The 22,294-nt window shown below is 40.7% G+C and overlaps 2 protein-coding genes across 2 annotated transcripts; one reads left to right on the forward strand and one right to left on the reverse strand.

Annotated features, from left to right (window-relative positions):
* The first annotated feature begins 530 nt into the window (after positions 1–530).
* On the forward strand, positions 531–12,944 carry txndc9 (thioredoxin domain containing 9). The gene is made up of 5 exons (XM_060929634.1): positions 531–637; positions 2,458–2,656; positions 4,213–4,331; positions 10,276–10,530; positions 10,628–12,944. The coding sequence occupies exons 1-5, from the start codon at positions 558–560 to the stop codon at positions 10,746–10,748; spliced, it is 774 nt and encodes a 257-aa protein (XP_060785617.1). The 5' UTR covers positions 531–557; the 3' UTR covers positions 10,749–12,944.
* Positions 12,871–16,048, reverse strand: mrpl30 (mitochondrial ribosomal protein L30). Its single transcript, XM_060929637.1, has 5 exons — positions 15,795–16,048; positions 15,633–15,710; positions 14,116–14,262; positions 13,673–13,746; positions 12,871–13,340 (listed from the first exon to the last, which is right to left on the reverse strand). Exons 1-5 carry the CDS (start codon positions 15,840–15,842, stop codon positions 13,208–13,210), a joined length of 480 nt encoding a protein of 159 aa, XP_060785620.1. The 5' UTR covers positions 15,843–16,048; the 3' UTR covers positions 12,871–13,207.
* Between the last annotated feature and the right edge of the window lie 6,246 nt (positions 16,049–22,294).

Consider the following 22,294-nt stretch of genomic DNA (forward strand, 5'->3'; position numbering starts at 1 on the left):
AGGAATAATCTGTATCTTATTGAACTCTATCAGGATTGATATGTGTGATGTGAATTATGTGTCCAATAAATACTGTTAAGACAAGACTGTGAGAATAAAGTGAAAATGGAAAATAACATGAGAAAATAATCCTGTTTCAACAGCTGTCCTAAATATAAAGGAAGAAGAAATATACGAAAGAGAAAGATACACTGTGTAAGAGAAAAACTGAAATAATCTCAGTAAAAATAATTATAGTAGGCCGTTCAAAAAATTATCAGAGACTGAACTGGGAAAGAAAACAACAACATTGAAGGGTAGTGCTATAAAGATATGTAAGGATTGTGGGTAAAGTTCAGAAAATAAGAGGTAATTAAAGGAAAAAAGTCAGGAAATACTTTTCTTGGGGCAAATTCGCGTGGATCGATCGGATAACGCATAAACCAAATACACGTGATGTGCGTGGTAATATGGCGGCCAGATGACTTCACTCGTCTGTACAGGGCGGATTGGACAATGAGCTCTCCAGATATTTTAATTCTGATTCTGATTCTGGTAACTATCCCGCGCGGGGCATTATGGGATTTGTTGAACCTATTGCGTCACTGTGTGCCGCCAGAGGATTTGTACCGCCTTCAGTCGCATCTCACGCACGCCGGTAAGTTAGTTAGTTAACCGACTCGTTAATAAGGATTTCTTTCTTCTTTAATTATTTTAAGGGATATATTTCCTGAGGTTATACCTCAATGTTTGTTACAATAGGTAGGAATATTATTTATCCAGGTTTTATTTTATGCCGAAAGCTGGTTAGCAAGCTAGTTTGGCAGCATCACAAATTAGCAATTCGTTGCTAATTTAGTTGAGGGGAAATAAAACCATATTGTGGTCTTTAATGAAGGTCGCTCAGCTGCCTCGGTCTGTGCTTGACTTAAAGCTTGTGAAAACTACCATTCTTCTTTGACCTAGCCGCTATTCATTTTAAGGTGGCTAGGCTAGCTTAGCGAGTGAAGCCGCTGCTGGGCATAAAATCTTATCTGACAACCCAAGTTTCTCGCTGTGATGTCTGTTTCCCACCTGCTAATTTGTCCACTGAATGGTTTTAACCGTTGACAGATTAATTTTGCTTGCGGCTGAGTGAGTCATAATTGTGGGTTAGCTGTACGCAGTATAACCATGGCAACAGCTGCACAGGTAGCAAAGGCGCTAGTACTGCTGTATTGTTCTGGCTAGATGGGTGGTTTCTCTCTCACACACACACACACACACATTCATACGGATTAGCATTTTCAGCCCTCATTGTAGATGGTTGGTTTCCATGGAAACGTCTGATCTAAGCAGGGTGAGGCTCCATAAGTTAAAGCTTTACCTCTGGAGGCTCACCCTGCCTAGAATCAGCCGTGTCCATGGAAACCAACCATCTACAATACTATTTATTTACAACCATCTGCAATACTGCTTTAACTTAAAGCTTAACAGTGAAAAAAATATGTCGAATGCGAATGTTTCCAGACGTCTGTACTGCATGATGTGCCGTCTTTAAGCAATTTACTTCATTTTGTGCTATTTTTCCTACAGTGAATAAAATACTGAGCAAGATCAGCTCACCTCAATTTTGGATCATGTTGGCAAGAACGGCAGATGTAACTGACTTGAGCTTAGGTCACAAAGTCTGCGCACCTGACTTGTATTTTCAAAAGGAATGAATAGTGACCTAAAGTAACCTCTATGTTGGGCAGTGGTAGCTCAGGGCTTAAGGTTCTGGGTTAGTGATCAAAAGCACCACCATGCCCCACTGTTGGGGGCCCTTGAGCACATCCCTCAATCCTGTCTGGTCGATGGGCACTGTATCATGGCTGACCCTGCACACTGACCCCAGCTTTCTAACAAGCTGGGATATCTGTGCGATAAATAAAGGCTCCTTCTTAAATACATTGAAGGACATCAGTAAATAGATTTGACAAATGTGATGGTGCATAAAGACTGTGATGCTCATGTTTGTGCAGTATATAAGGGAAAATGCAAGCACCTGTTCTTTAGGTGATTGAGAATGTCAGTGCAGGATGTGATCAGTTTCAGCAAGGACAGTCCATAGACAGCTATATTCAGGGAGTTATAATAATTGGGTTATGGTGCATAAACCCCTATTCCAAAGACAGGCAGAGTTCAGCTGTTGGTCTGTAGAGATGTGGGAAAAATAGAATATTTTATATAGTCTGGTGAGTCATCCTTCACCATATCGTCAACAAGTTGAATGGGTACGTTCAGGGCACACAGCAGTGAGCCAACAGCTTTTCATTTAATTTGTCATCTATCTGCATCAGGGGTGTGATAGCACTGGGCTGTCAACATCACACATGTTCATGACCTAAAATGCATCAGTGGATCAGATATACCTGACGCCAACACACATACACAAATCAGCATTGGTACATCACTGCGTCATGTAACTTTTTTTAATGTGTCTTTTGTATCCTTAAGAGAGAAAGCAGAAATGGCCAATCAGTCAATGGACATTGTAGCAAAGGCACTGGAGCAGCAGATACTGCACTCAACACGGATCGTTGATGAGCAGATCGATGCTGAGCTGCAGAAGCTAGAGTGTATGGATGAGGATGAACTTGAGCGTCTCAAGGAAAGGAGGCTGGAGGCTCTCAAAAAAGCCCAGAAACAGAAGCAGGTGGGTGCACAAAGATACAGAAATGTCATGTAAGGTCATTTAAATTGTTTTGTGCTCTTGGACAAAGTGTGGCAAGGTTCTTTTAACATGCACAAGTGTTCTATATCATTCAGTTAGGACCCACATTTTGTCCAACACTGCTTCTTGACAGCATGTCTGTTATCTTTGGGAGGCTGTGAAAACTATTTCTCTCTCTCTCTCTCTCTCTCTCTCTCTCTCTCTCTCTCTCATATATATATTAGTTATTCCACAAAATCAAGTCATACATGAGCTGATAGCCGACAAGGCATGTAGTGCTGAGTTGGCTATAAGCCATGTATGACAAGATTGAATGGAATAACTGTTTCATTCTATCCATATTCACTGGATTTTGAGAAACGGAGCATTTTTATTTTTTGCAAATTTGATAAATAAAAACCTATACAAAACGTCCAACAAAATCATTTCCACTTAAATGTTAAGAAACTGGTGAAATGATAGTAGCAATTTGTGAAAAATGCTATAATAATTCTTGAAAAAAAAAAAAAAGTTCTTACCATCAAATACTTTTATTCCTTTTTTTTGGGTATTTTTTTGGGTGTTTTCTTGTTCTTTAGGGTTTTTTGGCGGTTGGCAAAACAACTTAAAGATGAATTACCGCCACTGACTGGGTTGGAGTGCGGAACAGGAGATTTGGGGGGAGCTGGCTATATTCTTTTAGCTATTTCTGTTTCTTTTAAATACTTTAACAATTTTTGGGATTTTGTTTTTGAGTAGAGTTTTTATTTCATCTTCAGTTGATTCAACAACACACGTGCCGCCATTTTGTTTTTCTCTACTCACAGTATATGAGCTGATAGCCGAGTAGCCAATCAAGCATTCACTGGACATGAGCAATTGTGCATTTTGATAACCATGTCCTTTTTTTTGGGCTTCATGAGATACATTGCTTAATCAATGGTGGAACTATTTTATGCCACATAAGCCATCCTTGGCCAATCCCTGCATGGGAATTTTTTTGATGAGGGATATAAACATATATATAAAATGGACACAAGTATTTTACTGGGAAATACACTACTTGTATTTTTCATACAAACTACATCCTGTACATGGAGAAGCAAAACTGTGACATAAATCTCTGTGTCACTCGTGAGGAAATTGTTTTGATAAATATGGATACGTTTTGTTTGTGAATGTGTCTATATAATAAAAAGAACCTCACAAGTTGGCTTGAAGATATTAAGTTTATCTTGTGTTGAAAATCTTCGCTTGCACACTCATATTCACCACTTGAAGATAAACTTAATATCTTTGCACAACTGTGTAATATCTCTCTCTCACACACTCTCTCTCTCTCTCACACACACACACACACACACACACACACACTCTTTCCTCCCTAGAGTCTCTCTTGCTTGTGTACCACAGTATTGTACAAGAATATTTGATTGTTATTTGAATACATTATCAGTTGGCAGGGTGGTTGATTGAGGTAGGGTCATTAGGATGGGTTTGCTAAATAAAGATGAATTATCATTAATAAAGATATGTAAACACATTATTTTTCTCCTTAGGAATGGATCTCTAAAGGCCATGGTGAATATAGAGAGATTCCAAGTGAGAGAGATTTCTTTTCTGAAGTTAAAGAAAGCAAGAATGTTGTTTGCCATTTCTACAGGGATTCCGCTTTCAGGTACGTTTTGTTTTAATAGGTCACATTTCTTTTGGAATTGTGTCTTAAAGGAGATACGTAGAGCCTTTATTTTTAAATAAATTTCTGAGTGGATAGTATCTCCATCCTCGACTCTTGTATGCTGCATAAGTGGGAATAAAAAAATATATTTTTGAGAGTTAAAATCAACCGCAAAGTTGGCATTCGAGTTGCCCCGCTGAGCTAGCCAGCCCTGAGTGCGTGACGTCACAGCAGTAACCGGTTTTAAGGCCGAGGCCTTTGACAGCTATAGACCAAAGTCATATAAGTAAACATTTATGGAGAAAGTAAGAAATACCGTTACCAACTTTCTCAACTGAGACTGATTTGACTTCATTGATTGTGGGTTGACTGTCATTAAAACAGGATAGGTGTTATAACTTATGCAACAGACATGTACATGCATGCATTTTCACTGATAAAACGTAAAAGGCTAATTAAATAATCAGATGAAATGAGACAATCACATTCTGAAGCAAATTAAATAATCTTATACTGGTAACTTAGACACACAATACAAGTTACATGTATTAATCTAAATGCAGGTGAACATCGTGGGTTTTTTTTTTAATCCAAATGAGAGTCAGAGCGGCGGCACGGTGGTGTAGTGGTTAGCGCTGTCGCCTCACAGCAAGAAGGTCCGGGTTCGAGCCCCGTGGCCGACGAGGGCCTTTCTGTGCGGAGTTTGCATGTTCTCCCCGTGTCTCCGTGTTTATCAACCCAGGGGTCATTTTTGTGAATCGTCTAAATCCGAGGAGAAAATATTTGGGGGGGGTTAGGTATGTGTTGACCCGGTCAACCATCGGGAGCAAGGCTCTGTTTACATCGGCAGTTCAGAACGTACACTGTATTTGATTGGCCGTTGAGAGAGAAATATCGCGATTTGACCAATGGTAAATGAGCATAGATAGGAAAGGCCAAAATGTCACATGTAAGCTTCGTTCTGATTGGTTCTTCGCATTTCGCTTTCTTACTCATTCAACATGGCGCTCCACGAGGCCGGAGATTGAGGATGTAACAGCGAATAAGAGCTTCAAAATGGTGAAAATTATCACAAAAGAAAACGAATCGCTTATTCAGATTATACGGAGCCGTAGAGGGGACATGGTGAATAAAAAAATAACAAAGCGTGGGAACGACTTATAAGGCGTGTGCACGAGTTATAACCCGTGCGCACGCTTTGCGTTAAGGTGTGCGCTCGGGTAGTTAAAAGTGAGGGGACGAGTTACAAATTGTTCCCTCGCTTTCATTAAGGCGTGCGCATGGGTTATTAAAAAGTGAGGGAACGTCTTAAAACGCGTTCCCTCGGTTTATATCCAAGGCGTAGGAATGATATCCTATGTCGTTCCCTCGACTTATTAAAATATTCCCACAATATCCTTGTTTTCGTTTATCTCGTTGCCTACACACACACACGTACACACAGGCTGTAGCTCATCATGGTAGCTCCGGAAATACTAGACGCTATTTCATTATATTTTAGTATTGGACTCAGATACACAGAAATCCTCGATGCACTTGCATCCCAACATGGCTTTATTATAAGTCTGAGACACCTCAAGAGAGTTTAGGTCAGAAAAACTACGACGGCGAAGCCCATTCTCTCTCAGAACTCTCTTGAGGTGTCTCAGACTTATAATAAAGCCATGTTGGGATGCAAGTGCATCGAGGATTTCTGTGTATCTGAGTCCAATACTAAAATATAATGAAATAGCGTCTAGTATTTCCGGAGCTACCATGATGAGCTACAGCCTGTGTGTACGTGTGTGTAGGCAACGAGATAAACGAAAACAAGGATATTGTGGGAATATTTTAATAAGTCGAGGGAACGACATAGGATATCATTCCTACGCCTTGGATATAAACCGAGGGAACGCGTTTTAAGACGTTCCCTCACTTTTTAATAACCCGTGCGCACGCCTTTATAACTCGAGGGCACGCCTTAATGAAAGCGAGGGAACGATTTGTAACTCGTCCCCTCACTTTTAACTACCCGAGCACACGCCTTAACGCAAAGCGTGCGCACGGGTTATAACTCGTGCGCGCGCATTAATATCTCGTGCACACGCCTTATAAGTCGTTCCCACGCTTTATTTTTTTATTCACCATGCTGCTAAAAGGAAAAAAAATCTCTGCAATGAAGCATTCCTAGAAAAAGAACAAGTACTTTGTAAATATGTTGAAAACTTAGAGTAGTGTTGCTAGTTATATGTGATTGTGACTTTGGGAGCTGAGAGAACTGTTCAACAGGGAAATTGTTTCTGTTGAGACAAGTTCACTGCAAAAGAGGTAACTGCATTCTTTAATAAAGTAACTGAAACATTTACAGGATTATGTCAAATATTCTGTCTGTGTTTAATTTATATTCATCATTCCTTTCATTCTAGCATGAAGTTAAAAATTCTTTTTAGCTGAGCATTATTGAGACTATTTTTGTTTATTAGTGTCCAAAACTCAAGCTTCTTTGGACTGAAAATATTATTCAACTGAGCAATCTGAGACCATTTCTAGTGGTCTAAAATGTATAAAACTCATTAGCTTCCGGGGGCCTTTGGCCCCCTGGACCCCCGACCAGGCTCCGCCCTGGACCTGGCTGGGGGCCGATGGCCCCCAGACCCCCGATTAAATTTTCAGCTGAAAATACAATTTCTCATTCTCATCCCTGGCTACAGATAATGAGATGAGATGAGAGTCAGAGCTTACCCGTCTGTGTTCTCACTTCTTGAAAGCCGATCTTGTGGCTGATTGTTTTGAAACAATCTGACTGTCAGTTGTTCATTCAGTTCTCCGTTCATTCGCTTCTTCCATGTAAGGACGAGATGGCAGCGATATCCAGTTTAGAAATAAGACGGCTGCTCCACTCATTCACGTTTCTTCATACGGCATAGTCTGCCATTACTGCTCGGCTCAGGCAATTACTAAAACCCAGGACGGAACGGGATGTCACCAGTTTTAGCAACAACTGCGGGGAGGTCACTGTCCGAGCGATATGTCCCGTCCCCTTCCGCCCCGGGTTTTACCAACAACCCACTGAACTCACTTTCCTTTAAAAAAATTTAAAAAATAAAATAAAATGCTTTCCTTTTCTTGTAGTTTTCTTTAATTATTGGTACTGCACCCTCTTTCAATACAGGCTTATAGCCAACGCTCCTCAACAGATCAGAGGTTTTGTACGAGTCTTCAGTAAAATGTGCAGAGCAGAGGAGAGACCACTTCATAGCTGCCCAATGAGCCCGTGAACTTCTCACAAAATGCGTCCAAATCTTTGCAGCTTGAACATTTTTGGGTCGTGAATGCAACGTAAATCCACCTTCTGTTGTGTCGCTGCACCGGCCAAAAACGCATCTACATGGCATGGCAATAAATTAGCTCAAAATGGAGGATCGGAGTTGCAGTCAGCTCTGTGTTTTAGTATAGTGGAAATGGCGATGAGACCGATAGACTTCCTGCTGTGACGTTATGGACGTCAAGGTCATTCACTCAGACCGCTACCTACAGTTGTGTTCAAAATAATAGCAGTGTGTTTAAAAACGTGAGTAAAGCTCAAAATCCTTATAATAGTTTTTATTTCCATGCATTGGGAACACTGCACATTATATTCTACATCAAAACATGAAGAAAAATGTATCAATATTTTAATTACTTTACAGAAAATGAAGAAAAATGAACATTGGGCTGTTCAAAAAAATAGCAGTGTCTGCATTTTTCATTACAAACTCCAAATATTTACTGTATAAACTGAAAAAATCTTAAGGATTTAGTATTCCTGTGAATCACTAAACTAATATTTAGTTGTATAACCACGGTTTCTGGGAACTTCTGGCACCTGTGAACAGGTATTCCAGCCCAGGATGATTTGACAACATTCCACAATTCCTCTGCATTTCTTGGTTTTGCCTCAGAAACAGCATTTTTGATGTCACCCCACAAGTTTTCTATCGGATTAAGGTCCGGGGATTGGGCTGGCCACTCCATAACTTTCATTTTGTTGGTCTTGAACCCTGATGCTGCTCGCTTACTGGTGTGTTTGGGGTCGTTGTCTTGTTGAAACACCCATTTCAAGGGCATTTCCTCTTCAGCATAAGGCAACATGACCTCTTCAAGTATTTTGATATATGCAAACTGATCCATGATCCCTGGTATGCGATAAATGGGCCCAACATCATAGTAAGAGAAACATTCCCATATCATGATGCTTGCACCACCATGCTTCACTGTCTTCAGAGTGTACTGTGGCTTGAATTCAGTGTTTGGGGGTCGTCTGAAAAACTGTCTGCGGCTCTTGGACCCAAAAAGAACAATTTTACTTTCATCAGTCCACAAAATGTTTTTCCATTTCTCTTTAGGCCAGTCGATGTGTTCTTTGGCAAATTGTATCCTCTTCAGCACGTCTTTTTTTTTAACAGTGGAACTTTGCGGGAGCTTCTTGCCGATAGATTAACTTCACACAGGCATCTTCTAATGGCCCTTTTCCACTACCCTTTTTCAGCTTGCTTCAGCCCGACACGGCTCGCGTTTCGACTACCTCAGAACAGCACGACTCGGCTCGCTTCAGCCCTGCTTAGCCCCTAAAACTCGCACGGTTTTGGAGTAGGGCTGAAGCGAGCCAAACCGAGCTGAGTGAGGCTGGGGGCGTGAGCAGACACTCCCCTGTGCACTGATTGGTGAGGAGGAGTGTCCTCACATGCCCACACGCCCCGCGAGCACGCTGGGATCTGTAAACACCGTAAACCCGGAAGAATTACGAGAATTTCTGAAGCCTTATGCGCCTCGCCTCATCTATACGCTCTTGCCAGTATCTGTTGGCGTTGTCGGTGACAACAAGCCACAGAACCAAGACCAGCAACACTAACGACTCCATGTCCTCCATGTTTATTGTTTACTATCCGGGTCGTGAGACTACCGCTTAAAAGATCACTGATGTCAATGTTTGCGCTGCTTAACGACATCACGTGACGTCCACCCACTTTCACTAACTCCACCCAATGTGTCCACCCACTTCCAGCCAGCACGGTTCAGCGCGGTTGTAGTCGAAATGCAACTCCAATAGCCCCACTCAGCTCGACTCAGCCCAACTCAGCACCGCACGGCTCAGCCGCGTTTGTAGTGGAAAAGCGGCAAAATTGTCACAGTACTCACAGGTAACTTCAGACCGTCTTTGATCACCCTGGAGCTGATCATTGGCTGAGTCTTTGCCATTCTGGCTATTCTTCGATCCATTCGAATGGTAGTCTTCTGTTTTCTTCCACGTCTCTCTGGCTTTGCTGTCCATTTTAAAGCACTGGAGATCATTTTAGCCGAGTAGCCCATCATTTTCTGCACTTCTTTACAGTATACGTTCTACCTCTCCAATCAACATTTTAATCAAAGCACGCTGTTCTGAACAATGTCTGGAACGACCCATGTTTCTCAGGTTTTCAGAGAGAAATGGATGTACAACATGTGCTGGCTTCATCCTTAAATTAGGGCCACCTGACTGACATCTGTTTTTTCACAGAATGAATGACTTCACTAATTAAACTCCACACTGCTATTATTTTGAACACATCCCTTTCACTTAATTATTCGATTACACAGACTCAGGAGCATGCATATCATGAATGTTGGGTCTGTTGGTTTTCTATGACTCTACTACACCTACTGGTAAATTATTTGCCATGTAGTAATATAATTTCCACCAAAAACAGTGATTGATCTGGTTAGTCGTGTTGGACTGCTATTATTTTGAACACAAGTGTATATGAATCACTTTAATCGTAAAAATTACTATATTAGATTTATTGTTAACGCTTAAAACTATTCCTGTGCCATTCTTGAGGTCTCAAGGCATTTATAAACAAAAGTGAGGCCATGGCTCTGCGTATATGCTTTAAAATTATACTTTCTCAGACAGTTAAATCAATGTTTTGTTTGTCTCTTGTTTAAGATGCAAAATTCTGGACAAGCACTTGAGTGTCCTGGCAAAGAAGCATTTGGAGACAAAGTTCATCAAACTAAATGTAGAGAAGGCTCCCTTCCTAACCGAAAGGCTTCGCATTAAAGTTATTCCTACACTAGCGCTGGTGAAAGATGGGAAAACTAAGGACTACGTAGTAGGGTTCACTGATCTGGGTAACACAGATGAATTCTCAACTGAAATGTTGGAGTGGAGACTGGGCTGTTCAGATATAATCAACTACAGGTAGGCAAAGCATTTTCGAAATACATTTGTGTAATTTATATCTGATACAATCGTAGATATTGTGGCTGAAGTCTCAAACGTTATTTCCTTCCTGTAGTGGAAATCGCTTGGAGCCACCTGCACTTAGTCAGAAACCAAGTACAAAGTTCACGAAGCTGGAGAAAAAGACGATCAGAGGGAAAGATTATGACTTGGACTCTGAATCTGATGATGATTAGAAACCTTTTTCCTCAGGCCTTCCTATAGTCTTTGCAAAACTAACTTGGTTTGTATTTCCTTTGTATATTTCAGATTACTTTTCCATAGTTCATATTAAACCATTGTTTCATGATAAATGTGTTTTCAAACACACAAGACTGCATTTCCCTTTATACACCATTTAGGCAGCAAAGTCTCTTTACTAAGGGTCAGCTAATGTGTTTTTCTGGGATGCTACTGATTTATTAGTAATCAAGGACACTTATAGCTGATATTTGTTTTCCATAAATTTGTCTGTTTTCATAATTTACAAGAATTCAGTTCCTTCTGACAACTTGTTTGTTTAATATTGGAATATTCTTTTTTTTTTTTTTTAAATAAGTACTTGGGGGGGGCGGGGGAGTAGAAGAGTCATCATCTCAAGGTGTGTGCGCACACGACTGAGTGAGTGAAATTATATGACCGAGTGCATTGTGCTTTTTGCCATCATGTCAACCCTGACATGTTCTTATTTTTCCTCTCACTGTGGAAGCGAAAGTAAGTGCTGCTTCATTCCTGTGTTTCTCACAAACACAGAAAAGCTTATTTGATTGGATTTGATAGGAAACAAGTTTAAATACTGATTCTGATCATCAGAAAAATGCTGAATATCAGCCGACCCCAATGATGTTTTCTGCCTGGATTTGAACTGAAAGAAGTGGAGCCTTATAGAGATCTTGCAGTCACGTGACCGGAAAGTACACAACCGCCATCTTGTCAGTCAAAAACACCGCTGAATACTGCTGCACTCGTGTACAGAATGGATCAATTTCAACCGACGGACTACACGGCTCATTTTTCTAATGAACAGATAACTAGATATATGTCTAAAATAAACGACCTACAGATTTGTGACCCTTATGGCTTACCGGACGGAGTTTTCACGACCGGATTTTGAACTGCCAGCAGAATACCCAGACGTGTATAATTACCTCATTAACTTTCCCTCGCTGTTCAGTGGTGAAGCACTGCGTGCTTATAAATCTCTGGACAGTTATCTTTACAGAAATTCAGGATTTGTCAGCGACTCAGATGTGGCATCTTGTAAACAAGAATCCTCATTGGACGGGTAAGTCACTTAAGTATAGCACTGACCAGCCGACTATAGAATAAGGTAATTCAGGCTGTAATTCCAAATCGTCCGTCTTGTTTACATGGATCTGGCGTTGGAGAGGTAGAGGCTTGGCAGTGGAGATTTGAGTAGCTGTTTTCTGAGCTTAGTCAACAGGTCGGCTCTGCAGCCTCGCTTTTGCTTCCGCTCCCGGCGCCGCCTCCTTCGCTTTGCTTCCGATAACAATCCACGCAGACCCCACTGGTCTCGCTATCTCGTCCGGAGTGTTTTTTTTTTCTCGTCTGGAATGTTGTGCATGCGATGGAAATCGCTACAAACCGTCATTTTCTGCTGGAAACCAATGTCCAGTAAGTCCATACGGTTGTAGTGGATATTGAAGTCCGGTACAGACGAACAACACGCAAAAATACACACAAAAAACATAAACGTGCACAGGTAGGGAGAGCTTGTAGCCGCAGCCGTTGTAGTAGAATTGTATATAGTAGGGTTTTCCAGAAGAAAAGGTAGAAGTAGAAGGCGGAATATGGCGTTTGACCGACAAGATGGCGTCTGTCACAATCTGGATCGGCTGTGACGTCACATGCAAGTGCTCCATTGGGTTAGATTTAGACTAGAACAAATTTGCATAATGGACGGGGGGGGGGAATCAAACTCTAATCTGCTTACTAACACCACAGACATTTGAATCAGTGAAGCTGATGTTTCTTGAATTCTGGCAACAACAATCCTCACTTATTTCAAAGTGGCTTTATTTGAATTAAAAGTGGCAGGTTATCAGGTTGATGGTGCTGGAAAATGGTCTCTTGTGGAAATAAGCCTGAGATACTTTTTAAAAAAAAATATTTATGAAGTAACTATTTGGTTCCTACGTTTAACGTATTACTTTTATGGGGAATGAATCTTTGAGAGGCCACTACAAATATTAACATCACAGTTGCCCAAAACCAGAGTTAAGTTCTCGGGATATTAGAACTTCACACAAGTGCCAATGAAGCTACCATTACTGCAATCACTACTATTTGATCCATGTGAAAACTTTTTGATTTTTCTTTATTTTTTACAGCACAAAATGAATTCTCATTAAAAGAAACTCTGCTCATCACTGGTCAATGTGCAACTTGTCCTCTGTTTTACTCCTCTCAATATAAAGTGGATTGACTGGTAGACAAGTTCTCTTAATTTAGTTCAACTCAAAACAGTGTTAATTATTTTGGGTCCTGTAATCGCTGACACAGTGTAACCTATTGGATCCATTACTCTTTCACAATCTAACAGGATAAATATTTTACAACAAAATGTTTTGAAAGAAAAATTAAGTTTTCAATGTTTAATAAACAGCAACAACAAGACAGATATACAGGAGATGAATTATGACTCCATGGCTTTCTGTGCTGCTGACATTTGAAGATGTTTTAGTACCAGCTCTCCTTTACTGTTTAGATATGAACCTGCCATTTCTTCTTCTGAAGGTAGTCCATTAGGAAGTTTCAGCGGTTGGATCCTACAAAGTAAAATTAAAATCAGTAGCAGATCACTGTGTCCCTGGAGACCTGAGACAACTTTAATGTCTTTGTAAGCAATTAAATTCTGGTACAGAACATCAAAAATGTGTTACAACAGGCTGTGTGCGCTTTGCTTTAAGTCCAAAACTACTGATTCAACTAATTTATTTGAAAAGCTGGTCTGGAGCTGTATCATGTTGGAGCACAGAAAATTTGTTGGTTAAAAGAAGGGTTAAAAGCTGTGTTATGCTAGACACTATATACAGGTACCACTACTTTAAATCTTTAGAAGTTGGGGAATGCATTACAACACCATGAAAACAGAACTCACCTAACCAGGTGTTTTATGATTTTCAGTTGGTTATTCACTGAGAGTATGTTCTTATGCAGTCGGGGCTCATGTGCCTGCCAAATAGAAAAACAATTTTTGTGTGTGTCTCATCAAGTTACTCATCTTTGAGATCAAAGTTGAAATTTCTAATTAAACTGGTAGACCATGTTTGCACATACTAGTAACAAAGGCATATAAGTAATAAAAAAATATACGTGATAAAATAAATTAATTCTGGGAAATGATGCTAATCTGTGTTCTGGAATAAAATCACATAGTTAACATTATATGTTTATAGCACGTTTTTGTGTGGTTAGGCTGGCTGAAGCTTGATTGCAGAAGAAAACGTGCAAACAACATGTTTGGACACATGATAAACTACGTAGCTTCAAATACACAAGTTAGAAATATTTTGCAGTCTTACATACAGAAATATAGCTTACCTTTAGTAACCCCAAACTCTTCACCACCTTTTTTTCCCAGTAAGGTCGTCCCTTTGTGCTCTTGACCCGGGTCACTATGTGGAGTTTGTGTGGCTGCTCTGGATCACCACCGTACATTTCATGTTCCTTCGAACGCTCATGAAATACCTAGGTTGTAGAGGGACATTTAATATGGCGACAGAACAACAACATAGTTAACACTTGTTTTATTTCTGCTGTTATTCAGAACTTTGCAAATGAAGTATTTCCAACACTGTTTAAAAGTACAAACTGTGTCAGAGAATAATTTTCACTAGTTTTCTCATAAAAAGCTTCTTGTGAGGCAGGAAAATAACATGTAGCATCATATTAAATAAACTATAACAGCTGTTAATTTATGCAGTCGTCCAATCAGGCAATCATGTTGCAGCAGCACAAATAAAAATCATGCAGATACAGGTCAAGTGTTTCAGTTAATGTTCACGTTAAACATAAGAATGAAGAAAAAGTGTGATCTCGGTGACTTTAACCATCATTGTCGGTAAGGATAATAATCTGAAGCGATCATGGCACAAACTCACTGAAAATGGACAGTTGAAGAGTGGAAAAAAGACCAGGTAGTTTTTAAAAATTATTTAAATTGGCGGCACGGTGGTGTAGTGGTTAGCGCTGTCGCCTCACAGCAAGAAGGTCCGGGTTCGAGCCCCATGGCTGACAAGGGCCTTTCTGTGCGGAGTTTGCATGTTCTCCCCGTGTCCGCGTGGGTTTCCTCCGGGTGCTCCGGTTTCCCCCACAGTCCAAAGACGTGCAGGTTAGGTTAACTGGTGACTCTAAATTGACCGTAGGTGTGAATGTGAATGGTTGTCCGTGTCTATGTGTCAGCGCTGTGATGACCTGGCGACTTGTCCAGGGTGTACCCCGCCTTTCGCCCGTAGTCAGCTGGGATAGGCTCCAGCTCGCCTGCGACCCTGTAGGACAGGATAAAGCAGCTAGAGATAATGAGATGAGAGGAGATTATTTAACTTCAACTATCCAGTTTCTGAGAGTCAATGAGACCTGAGTGAAGCCTGATGTGGCATTGTGCTGTTGTAGCCTATCCACCTCAAGGTCTGATGTGTTGTGCATGCTGAGATGCTTTTCTACTCATGACAGTTGTAAAGACTGATTTGAGTTACTATGTCCTTCCTGGATATAAGCTCGAACCAATCTGCGTATTTCCCCTCTGACTTCTCTTATCAACAATGTGTTTCAGCCTGCAGACCCTTCGCACACAAGATGTTTTTTGTGTTACAGTCAGAATCACTGAGATTATAATTTTCCCCATCCTGATGGCTGGATGTGAACATTGCCTGAAGCTCTTGACCTGGATCTGCATGATTTTATGCACTGCTGCCACACTTGAGGAGGTGTACAGGTGTTCCTAATAAAGTGCTACGTGAATCTATGTTCCGCCTAACACAAATGTAAATACAACTGAATCCTAATGCTTAACAATCTGCACTTCAAACTTCAGTTAACAAAACATTCAATTTCAGTACCTGTGGAGGAATCCGAGACCTTGTAAATTTGCTCCGACAAACCATGTACATCGGCGATGATGTGCCTTCTGCCAGATTCTACAATGACAAGTTGACAAAGTTCATTTATTACCCTGAAATCACAGGAAGAACCAACCTGAAAAAACACAGCTGCATCTGTACCTTAGCCAAAGCAGTAACAGACATCAGGACTCGAGCCAGTCCTGCCATTTCCTCTGTTAGGATGATGGATGGTTATTACTGTTCTAACAGAAAGCTAAATACTAAACAGCTCACTCCACTCACATGTATCATTAGCTACACTTCACTGAATCTGCTCATGAGCATTAATAATAAGAGGGAAACCTGAACATTTCAAGTGCACAATACATACACATCAGTCCGTAGGACAAAGCGGAAACGGAAGTTGGTCCTGCTGCATAAAATGTATTAGGAGTATGCGTTGAGAGTACTTCTTCTTCTTCTTCTTTTTAATGGCAGATTATCACAATCTGTGTATACCGCCACCTACTGTACAGGAGTGTGTGAAGGGACTGGACAGATTCTATGTCAGATTACTAGGCTACATCTCATCTCATCTCATTATCTGTAGCTGCTTTATCCTTCTACAGGGTCGCAGGCAAGCTGGAGCCTATCCCAGCTGACTACGGGCGAAAGGCGGGGTACACCCTGGACAAGTCGCCAGGTCATCACAGGGCTGACACACAGACACAGACAACCATTCACACTCACATTCACACCTACGGTCAATTTAGAGTCACCAGTTAACCTAACCTGCATGTCTTTGGACTGTGGGGGAAACCGGAGCACCCAGAGGAAACCCACGCGGACACGGGGAGAACATGCAAACTCCACACAGAAGGGCCCTCGCCGGCCCCGGGGCTCGAACCCAGACCTTCTTGCTGTGAGGCGACAGCGCTAACCACTACACCACCGTGCCGCCCTACTAGGCTACAAAAAAAAAAAAAAAAAATTATATTCTTTTCACACAGACAACCATTCACACTCACGGTCAATTTAGAGTCACCAGTTAACCTAACCTGCATGTCTTTGGACTGTGGGGGAAACCGGAGCACACCCACGGGGAGAACATGCAAACTCCACACAGAAAGGCCCTCGCCGGCCCCGGGGCTCGAACCCAGGACCTTCTTGCTGTGAGGCGACAGCGCTAACCACTACACCACCATGCTGCCCTACTAGGCTGCTACTACTACTACAACAACAACAAAACAAACAAACAAAAATTATATTCTTTTCATTAGACCTGTATCATTAAGATAAATGATTAGTGCTTTAATTCTATTTCGCTGTATTCCTTCTTGTTGTGAATGTCTGAACCTGCTTCAAGCTCCAACCATTTCTGTCTTTGATAACTGTATTTACTACAATGAAATAAAACATGCTCAACATCTTCCTTAACTCTACATCCTTGACAAAGACCATCACTTTTACCTAATATCTGTAATGTTGCGTTAAGACCTGTGTGTCCCAGTCTTAATCTTGTATATACTACCTCCTCATTTCTGTTAAATCCCATTGATGTTATTCTTTTCCCCCATACCTGACTCTGCATATTAAAGTATTGTCTACCTTTGGGTTCTGTTTCCCACTCTTTTTGCCATCTTTTCATAATCTCTGTTTTAATTAAAGCTTTAGCTTCTCCTTTTCCCAGTGGAATATGAATGTCTATCTGTTCTTTATCAATGGATTCTTTGGCTATGTGGTCTGCTATTTCATTACCTTTAATTCCTATATGGGCTGGTATCCAACAAAACTCAATAGTATGCGTTGAGAGTATTTAAGTTCCTATGCTTTTAACGTTTCATAAATATATCTTTTTTGTTTAAATTATATACTTATACGATATGAAACAATATTAACTTACTATTAGATTTGACATAGTATAGTAAATGTAAATTTAAGGGAGATATACAGTTATGTCGGGGCGGCACGGTGGTGTAGTGGTTAGCGCTGTCGCCTCACAGCAAGAAGGTCCTGGGTTCGAGCCCCGGGGCTGGCGAGGGCCTTTCTGTGTGGAGTTTGCATGTTCTCCCCGTGTCCGCGTGGGTTTCCTCCGGGTGCTCCGGTTTCCCCCACAGTCCAAAGACATGCAGGTTAGGTTAACTGGTGACTCTAAATTGACCGTAGGTGTGAGTGTGAATGGTTGTCTGTGTCTATGTGTTAGCCCTGTGATGACCTGGCGACTTGTCCAGGGTGTACCCCGCCTTTCGCCCATAGTCAGCTGGGATAGGCTCCAGCTTGCCTGCGACCCTGTAGAAGGATAAAGCGGCTAGAGATAATGAGATGAATGAGATGAGATACAGTTATGTCCACTGGTACAGATCAGTGAAGCCGTCGGGCCGCCATATTACCACGCACATCGCGAGTATTTGCTTTGTGTTAAACCGTCGTATCCGGTCAATTTTGCCCCAAGAAAAGTCTTTCCTTACTTTTTATTCCCTTTCATTACCTCCTCCTTATTCTCTCAACTTTTTTCTCAGTACTTTTGCACAGTATTATCTTTTTATATTTATATTTATTTATACTACTCATGTAACTTTTTTCATATCATGGTGCTCCCCAATATCTAACATCTGCCTTTATTCCAAATTCTAACCACCATAATACCCGTTCAGGCCCCCTTTCTGTGTTTGTCCCTTCTGTGAGATCTTTTGGACAGTCCTCTTTCACATCCCTTAGCAAAAAGAAGTTTATTCAAGTGTACTATGAGTATACTTATTTTTTTACTAAAACTGAGGAAGTATATACTTGAAGTTGACTTTTTATAAACTATATTTTATATAGGGCGGCACGGTGGTGTAGTGGTTAGCGCTGTCGCCTCACAGCAAGAAGGTCCGGGTTCGAGCCCGTGGCCGGCGAGGGCCTTTCTGTGTGGAGTTTGCATGTTCTCCCCGTGTCCGCGTGGGTTTCCTCCGGGTGCTCCGGTTTCCCCCACAGTCCAAAGACATGCAGGTTAGGTTAACTGGTGACTCTAAATTGACCGTAGGTGTGAATGTGAGTGTGAATGGTTGTCTGTGTCTATGTGTCAGCCCTGTGATGATCTGGCGACTTGTCCAGGGTGTACCCCGCCTTTTGCCCATAGTCAGCTGGGATAGGCTCCAGCTTGCCTGCGACCCTGTGGAAGGATAAAGCGGCTAGAGATAATGAGAGAGAGAATGATATTTTATATACTTAAGAATAGTATAGTGAAGTATACTTGGCTTATACTGAAAAGTATAAACAAAAGTCTAAGACTAAGTACATTAATACTAAGACTTACACTTATACTTTAATACTAAAACTTGTACTTTAGTATACTTTTTATGTTTTTCTGCCACAAAGTACTAATACTTTAGTATATCTTGCTCCAAGTGCATAATAAGGTCAAGTCATTGACTCATGCTTAACATTTAATTTATATATTAATATAATATAATGCTGGAGTTTAAAACTTTACAGTATATAGTATGTGTGCTCAATTGCATTATCTTTATGTACCTTAAAATCATACACAAAAACAGAAAAACTTTTGACTTGACTTTATTGATCAGTTTCTCCAGTAAGGAAGGACTTGATTTCATAGGTCTTTGTTTTTGAAATGTTTGAAATGTTTGAAAATATATCAAACTTGTTTTCAACATTCTGTCTTGAGATTTTGTAAATGCATCACACTCGTGTACATACAGTATGAGTAAACTTTAAGAATACTTTAAGGAGTATATTTCCAGTATATAAATAGTAAGCTACAAGTAATATGCCAAGCAAACAAAGTATAACAAGTAAACTAGTGAAATAACCAACGTTTATAACAGTATACTTAAAGTATACAATAATAAACTAAAAATAGGGACTCGAAGTATATAAAGCCGCCATACCATAAATCCGGGGACCCAGGTTCGATCCTTCCCCGTCTCTCCCGCTCATTTCCTGTCTCTACACTGTCCTATCCAATAAAGGTGAAAAAAGCCCAAAAAAATCTTTAAAAAAGAAGTATATAACTAGTACAATGGCAGTATATCGATAAGTGTACTTGTGGTATACTTTAAGCATACGAGAGGGATATACCAAGTACATTGCCTTTGGAATGGTTTGCCTAGTCATATACAGTCTGTCTTCCAAAAGTGCTTTCAAACATCTAGTCCGAACCTTTATATCTCAACAGCTTTTAGAGGAAGAACTCAACCCTTTTATTATGCTATAATCTAACTAGTCTTCTGTTATTATATTGCCTTTGTCCTGTTAATTTTGATACAGGTATTTGTTTACTCATATTTTGCACTAAGTACTTTTGCACAGTATTATCTATTTATATTATATTTATTTATATTTATTTATACTACTCATGTTATCAACGTATATATAACATTTTTATTTATTTAAATTTTACATTCTATATTTTCCCTTCATTTTGTCGCTTGATTTTATGGACCACAATGAAAATAAGTGTTTTCACTCTCTTGTGTCATCCATGTATTTTTAATGTATTTACAGTTGTTTGTATGTATTTACATTGAATTTACTAAATAAAATCAATCAACCCACACTCCTTACTTATCTTTATAGCGCTCTTCTTTACTGTTGTTTTTTCCTTTTCCAGTTCAGTCTCTGATCATTTTTTTTTATTATTTTTGTTTGATATAGTTATAAATAAATATTGCCTGATGTTATTTAGGTTTTCTTGAAATTTATGTCAAAAAAGTTTGTTTTGAAAATATTAATTTGTATTGAAATATTTTCTAATAAATGGAGTATTAGAATAATTTTTGTTATTATGCAGTAAAATGTAATTAATTTAGGACTTGTTTAATTGTATTATTATTATTAGATGATTGATTATACATAGGGCGGCACGGTGGTGTAGTGGTTAGCGCTGTCGCCTCACAGCAAGAAGGTCCGGGTTCGAGCCCTGTGGCTGGCGAGGGCCTTTCTGTGCGGAGTTTGCATGTTCTCCCCGTGTCCGCGTGGGTTTCCTCCGGGTGCTCCGGTTTCCCCCACAGTCCAAAGACATGCAGGTTAGGTTAACTGGTGACTCTAAATTGACCGTAGGTGTGAATGTGAGTGTGAATGGTTGTCTGTGTCTATGTGTCAGCCCTGTGATGACCTGGCGACTTGTCCAGGGTGTACCCTGCCTTTCGCCCATAGTCAGCTGGGATAGGCTCCAGCTTGCCTGCGACCCTGTAGAACAGGATAAAGCAGCTAGAGATAATGAGATGAGATGAGATGATTATACATAATTTGTAACTATAGCTACGGATTGGTATCAATCGGTTTCTAAATATTTAATTTGTAATATCTACATGTAACTCTCTGTTCCATCCATTATTTTCATGATTAGTTTCATTTCATTTTTCATTCTGTGTAATAGAATATATTTGTTTATTTATTTATTTATTGCTGATCTGGAAGAGTATATGAGGGTTCACATCCCTCCGGGCAACAGGAAATGACGTTACTTTTGTGGCCTCTGACCCACATGCTGTCTCCATCTCTGTGGAAACCAGAATTGTTCTGTCATGTTGTAATGTACACTTTGTTTTCTTCTCTGTTATGCATTTACTGTCTATATATTTTCTATTTGGTCGAATTATTATTTATTAATAAATTAATAAAAATAATAATCATCAGCACAGGGGCGGCACAGTGGTGTAGTGGTTAGCGCTGTCGCCTCACAGCAAGAAGGTCCGGGTTCGAGCCCCGTGGCCGACGAGGTCCTTTCTGTGCGGAGTTTGCATGTTCTCCCCGTGTCCGCGTGGGTTTCCTCCGGGTGCTCCGGTTTCCCCCACAGTCCAAAGACATGCAGGTTAGGTTAACTGGTGACTCTAAATTGACCGTAGGTGTGAATGTGAGTGTGAATGGTTGTCTGTGTCTATGTGTCAGCCCTGTGATGACCTGGCGACTTGTCCAGGGTGTACCCCGCCTTTCACCCGTAGTCAGCTGGGTCCAGCTTGCCTGCGACCCTGTAGGACAGGATGAGATAATCAGCACGGTGGTGTAGTGGTTAGCACTGTCTCTCCTCACAGCAAGAAGGTCCTGGGTTCAAGCCCAGTGGCCAACGAGGGCCTTTCTGTGTGGAGTTTGCATGTTCTCCCTGTGTCTGCGTGGGTTTCCTCCGGGTGCTCTGGTTTCCCCCACAGTCCAAAGACATGCAGGTTAGGCTAATTGGTGGCTCTAAATTGAATTAAATGTGAATGGGTGGTTGTCTCTGTGTGTCAGCCCTGCGATGACCTGGTGACTTGTCCAGGGTGTACCCCGCCTCTCACCCATAGATCATCATCATCCTGAATGTATCCATGACAATAAAATGTATTGAATATTGTACATTATGATTAAAACACAAACATCCTCACAAAAACAAACCATTCACACGCTGACACAAACACAGGCACATAGAAATATCATGTACAGATTATGTTTTTTCTCGATTAGATGAATATCACGTCCAGTTTTGTGTAGATTCCTAGGCAGAGATATGACCGTACTGATCCGATGTGTGTGGTATTATGGCAGCAAGATGGCTTCACTCTGACGAGCCAATGAGCTATCCAGATATTTTACGTAGCAATCAGTGCCAAAGTCAGCACTTAATTTGGAGCGCGTGTGCTCCGGAAATTATTTGCAGTATGTTGATCAGTTAATTAAACAAATAGTGCATGACTGAAAAG

This window comes from Neoarius graeffei, chromosome 9 (assembly GCF_027579695.1).
Source record: "Neoarius graeffei isolate fNeoGra1 chromosome 9, fNeoGra1.pri, whole genome shotgun sequence".
Lineage (NCBI taxonomy): Eukaryota > Metazoa > Chordata > Actinopteri > Siluriformes > Ariidae > Neoarius > Neoarius graeffei.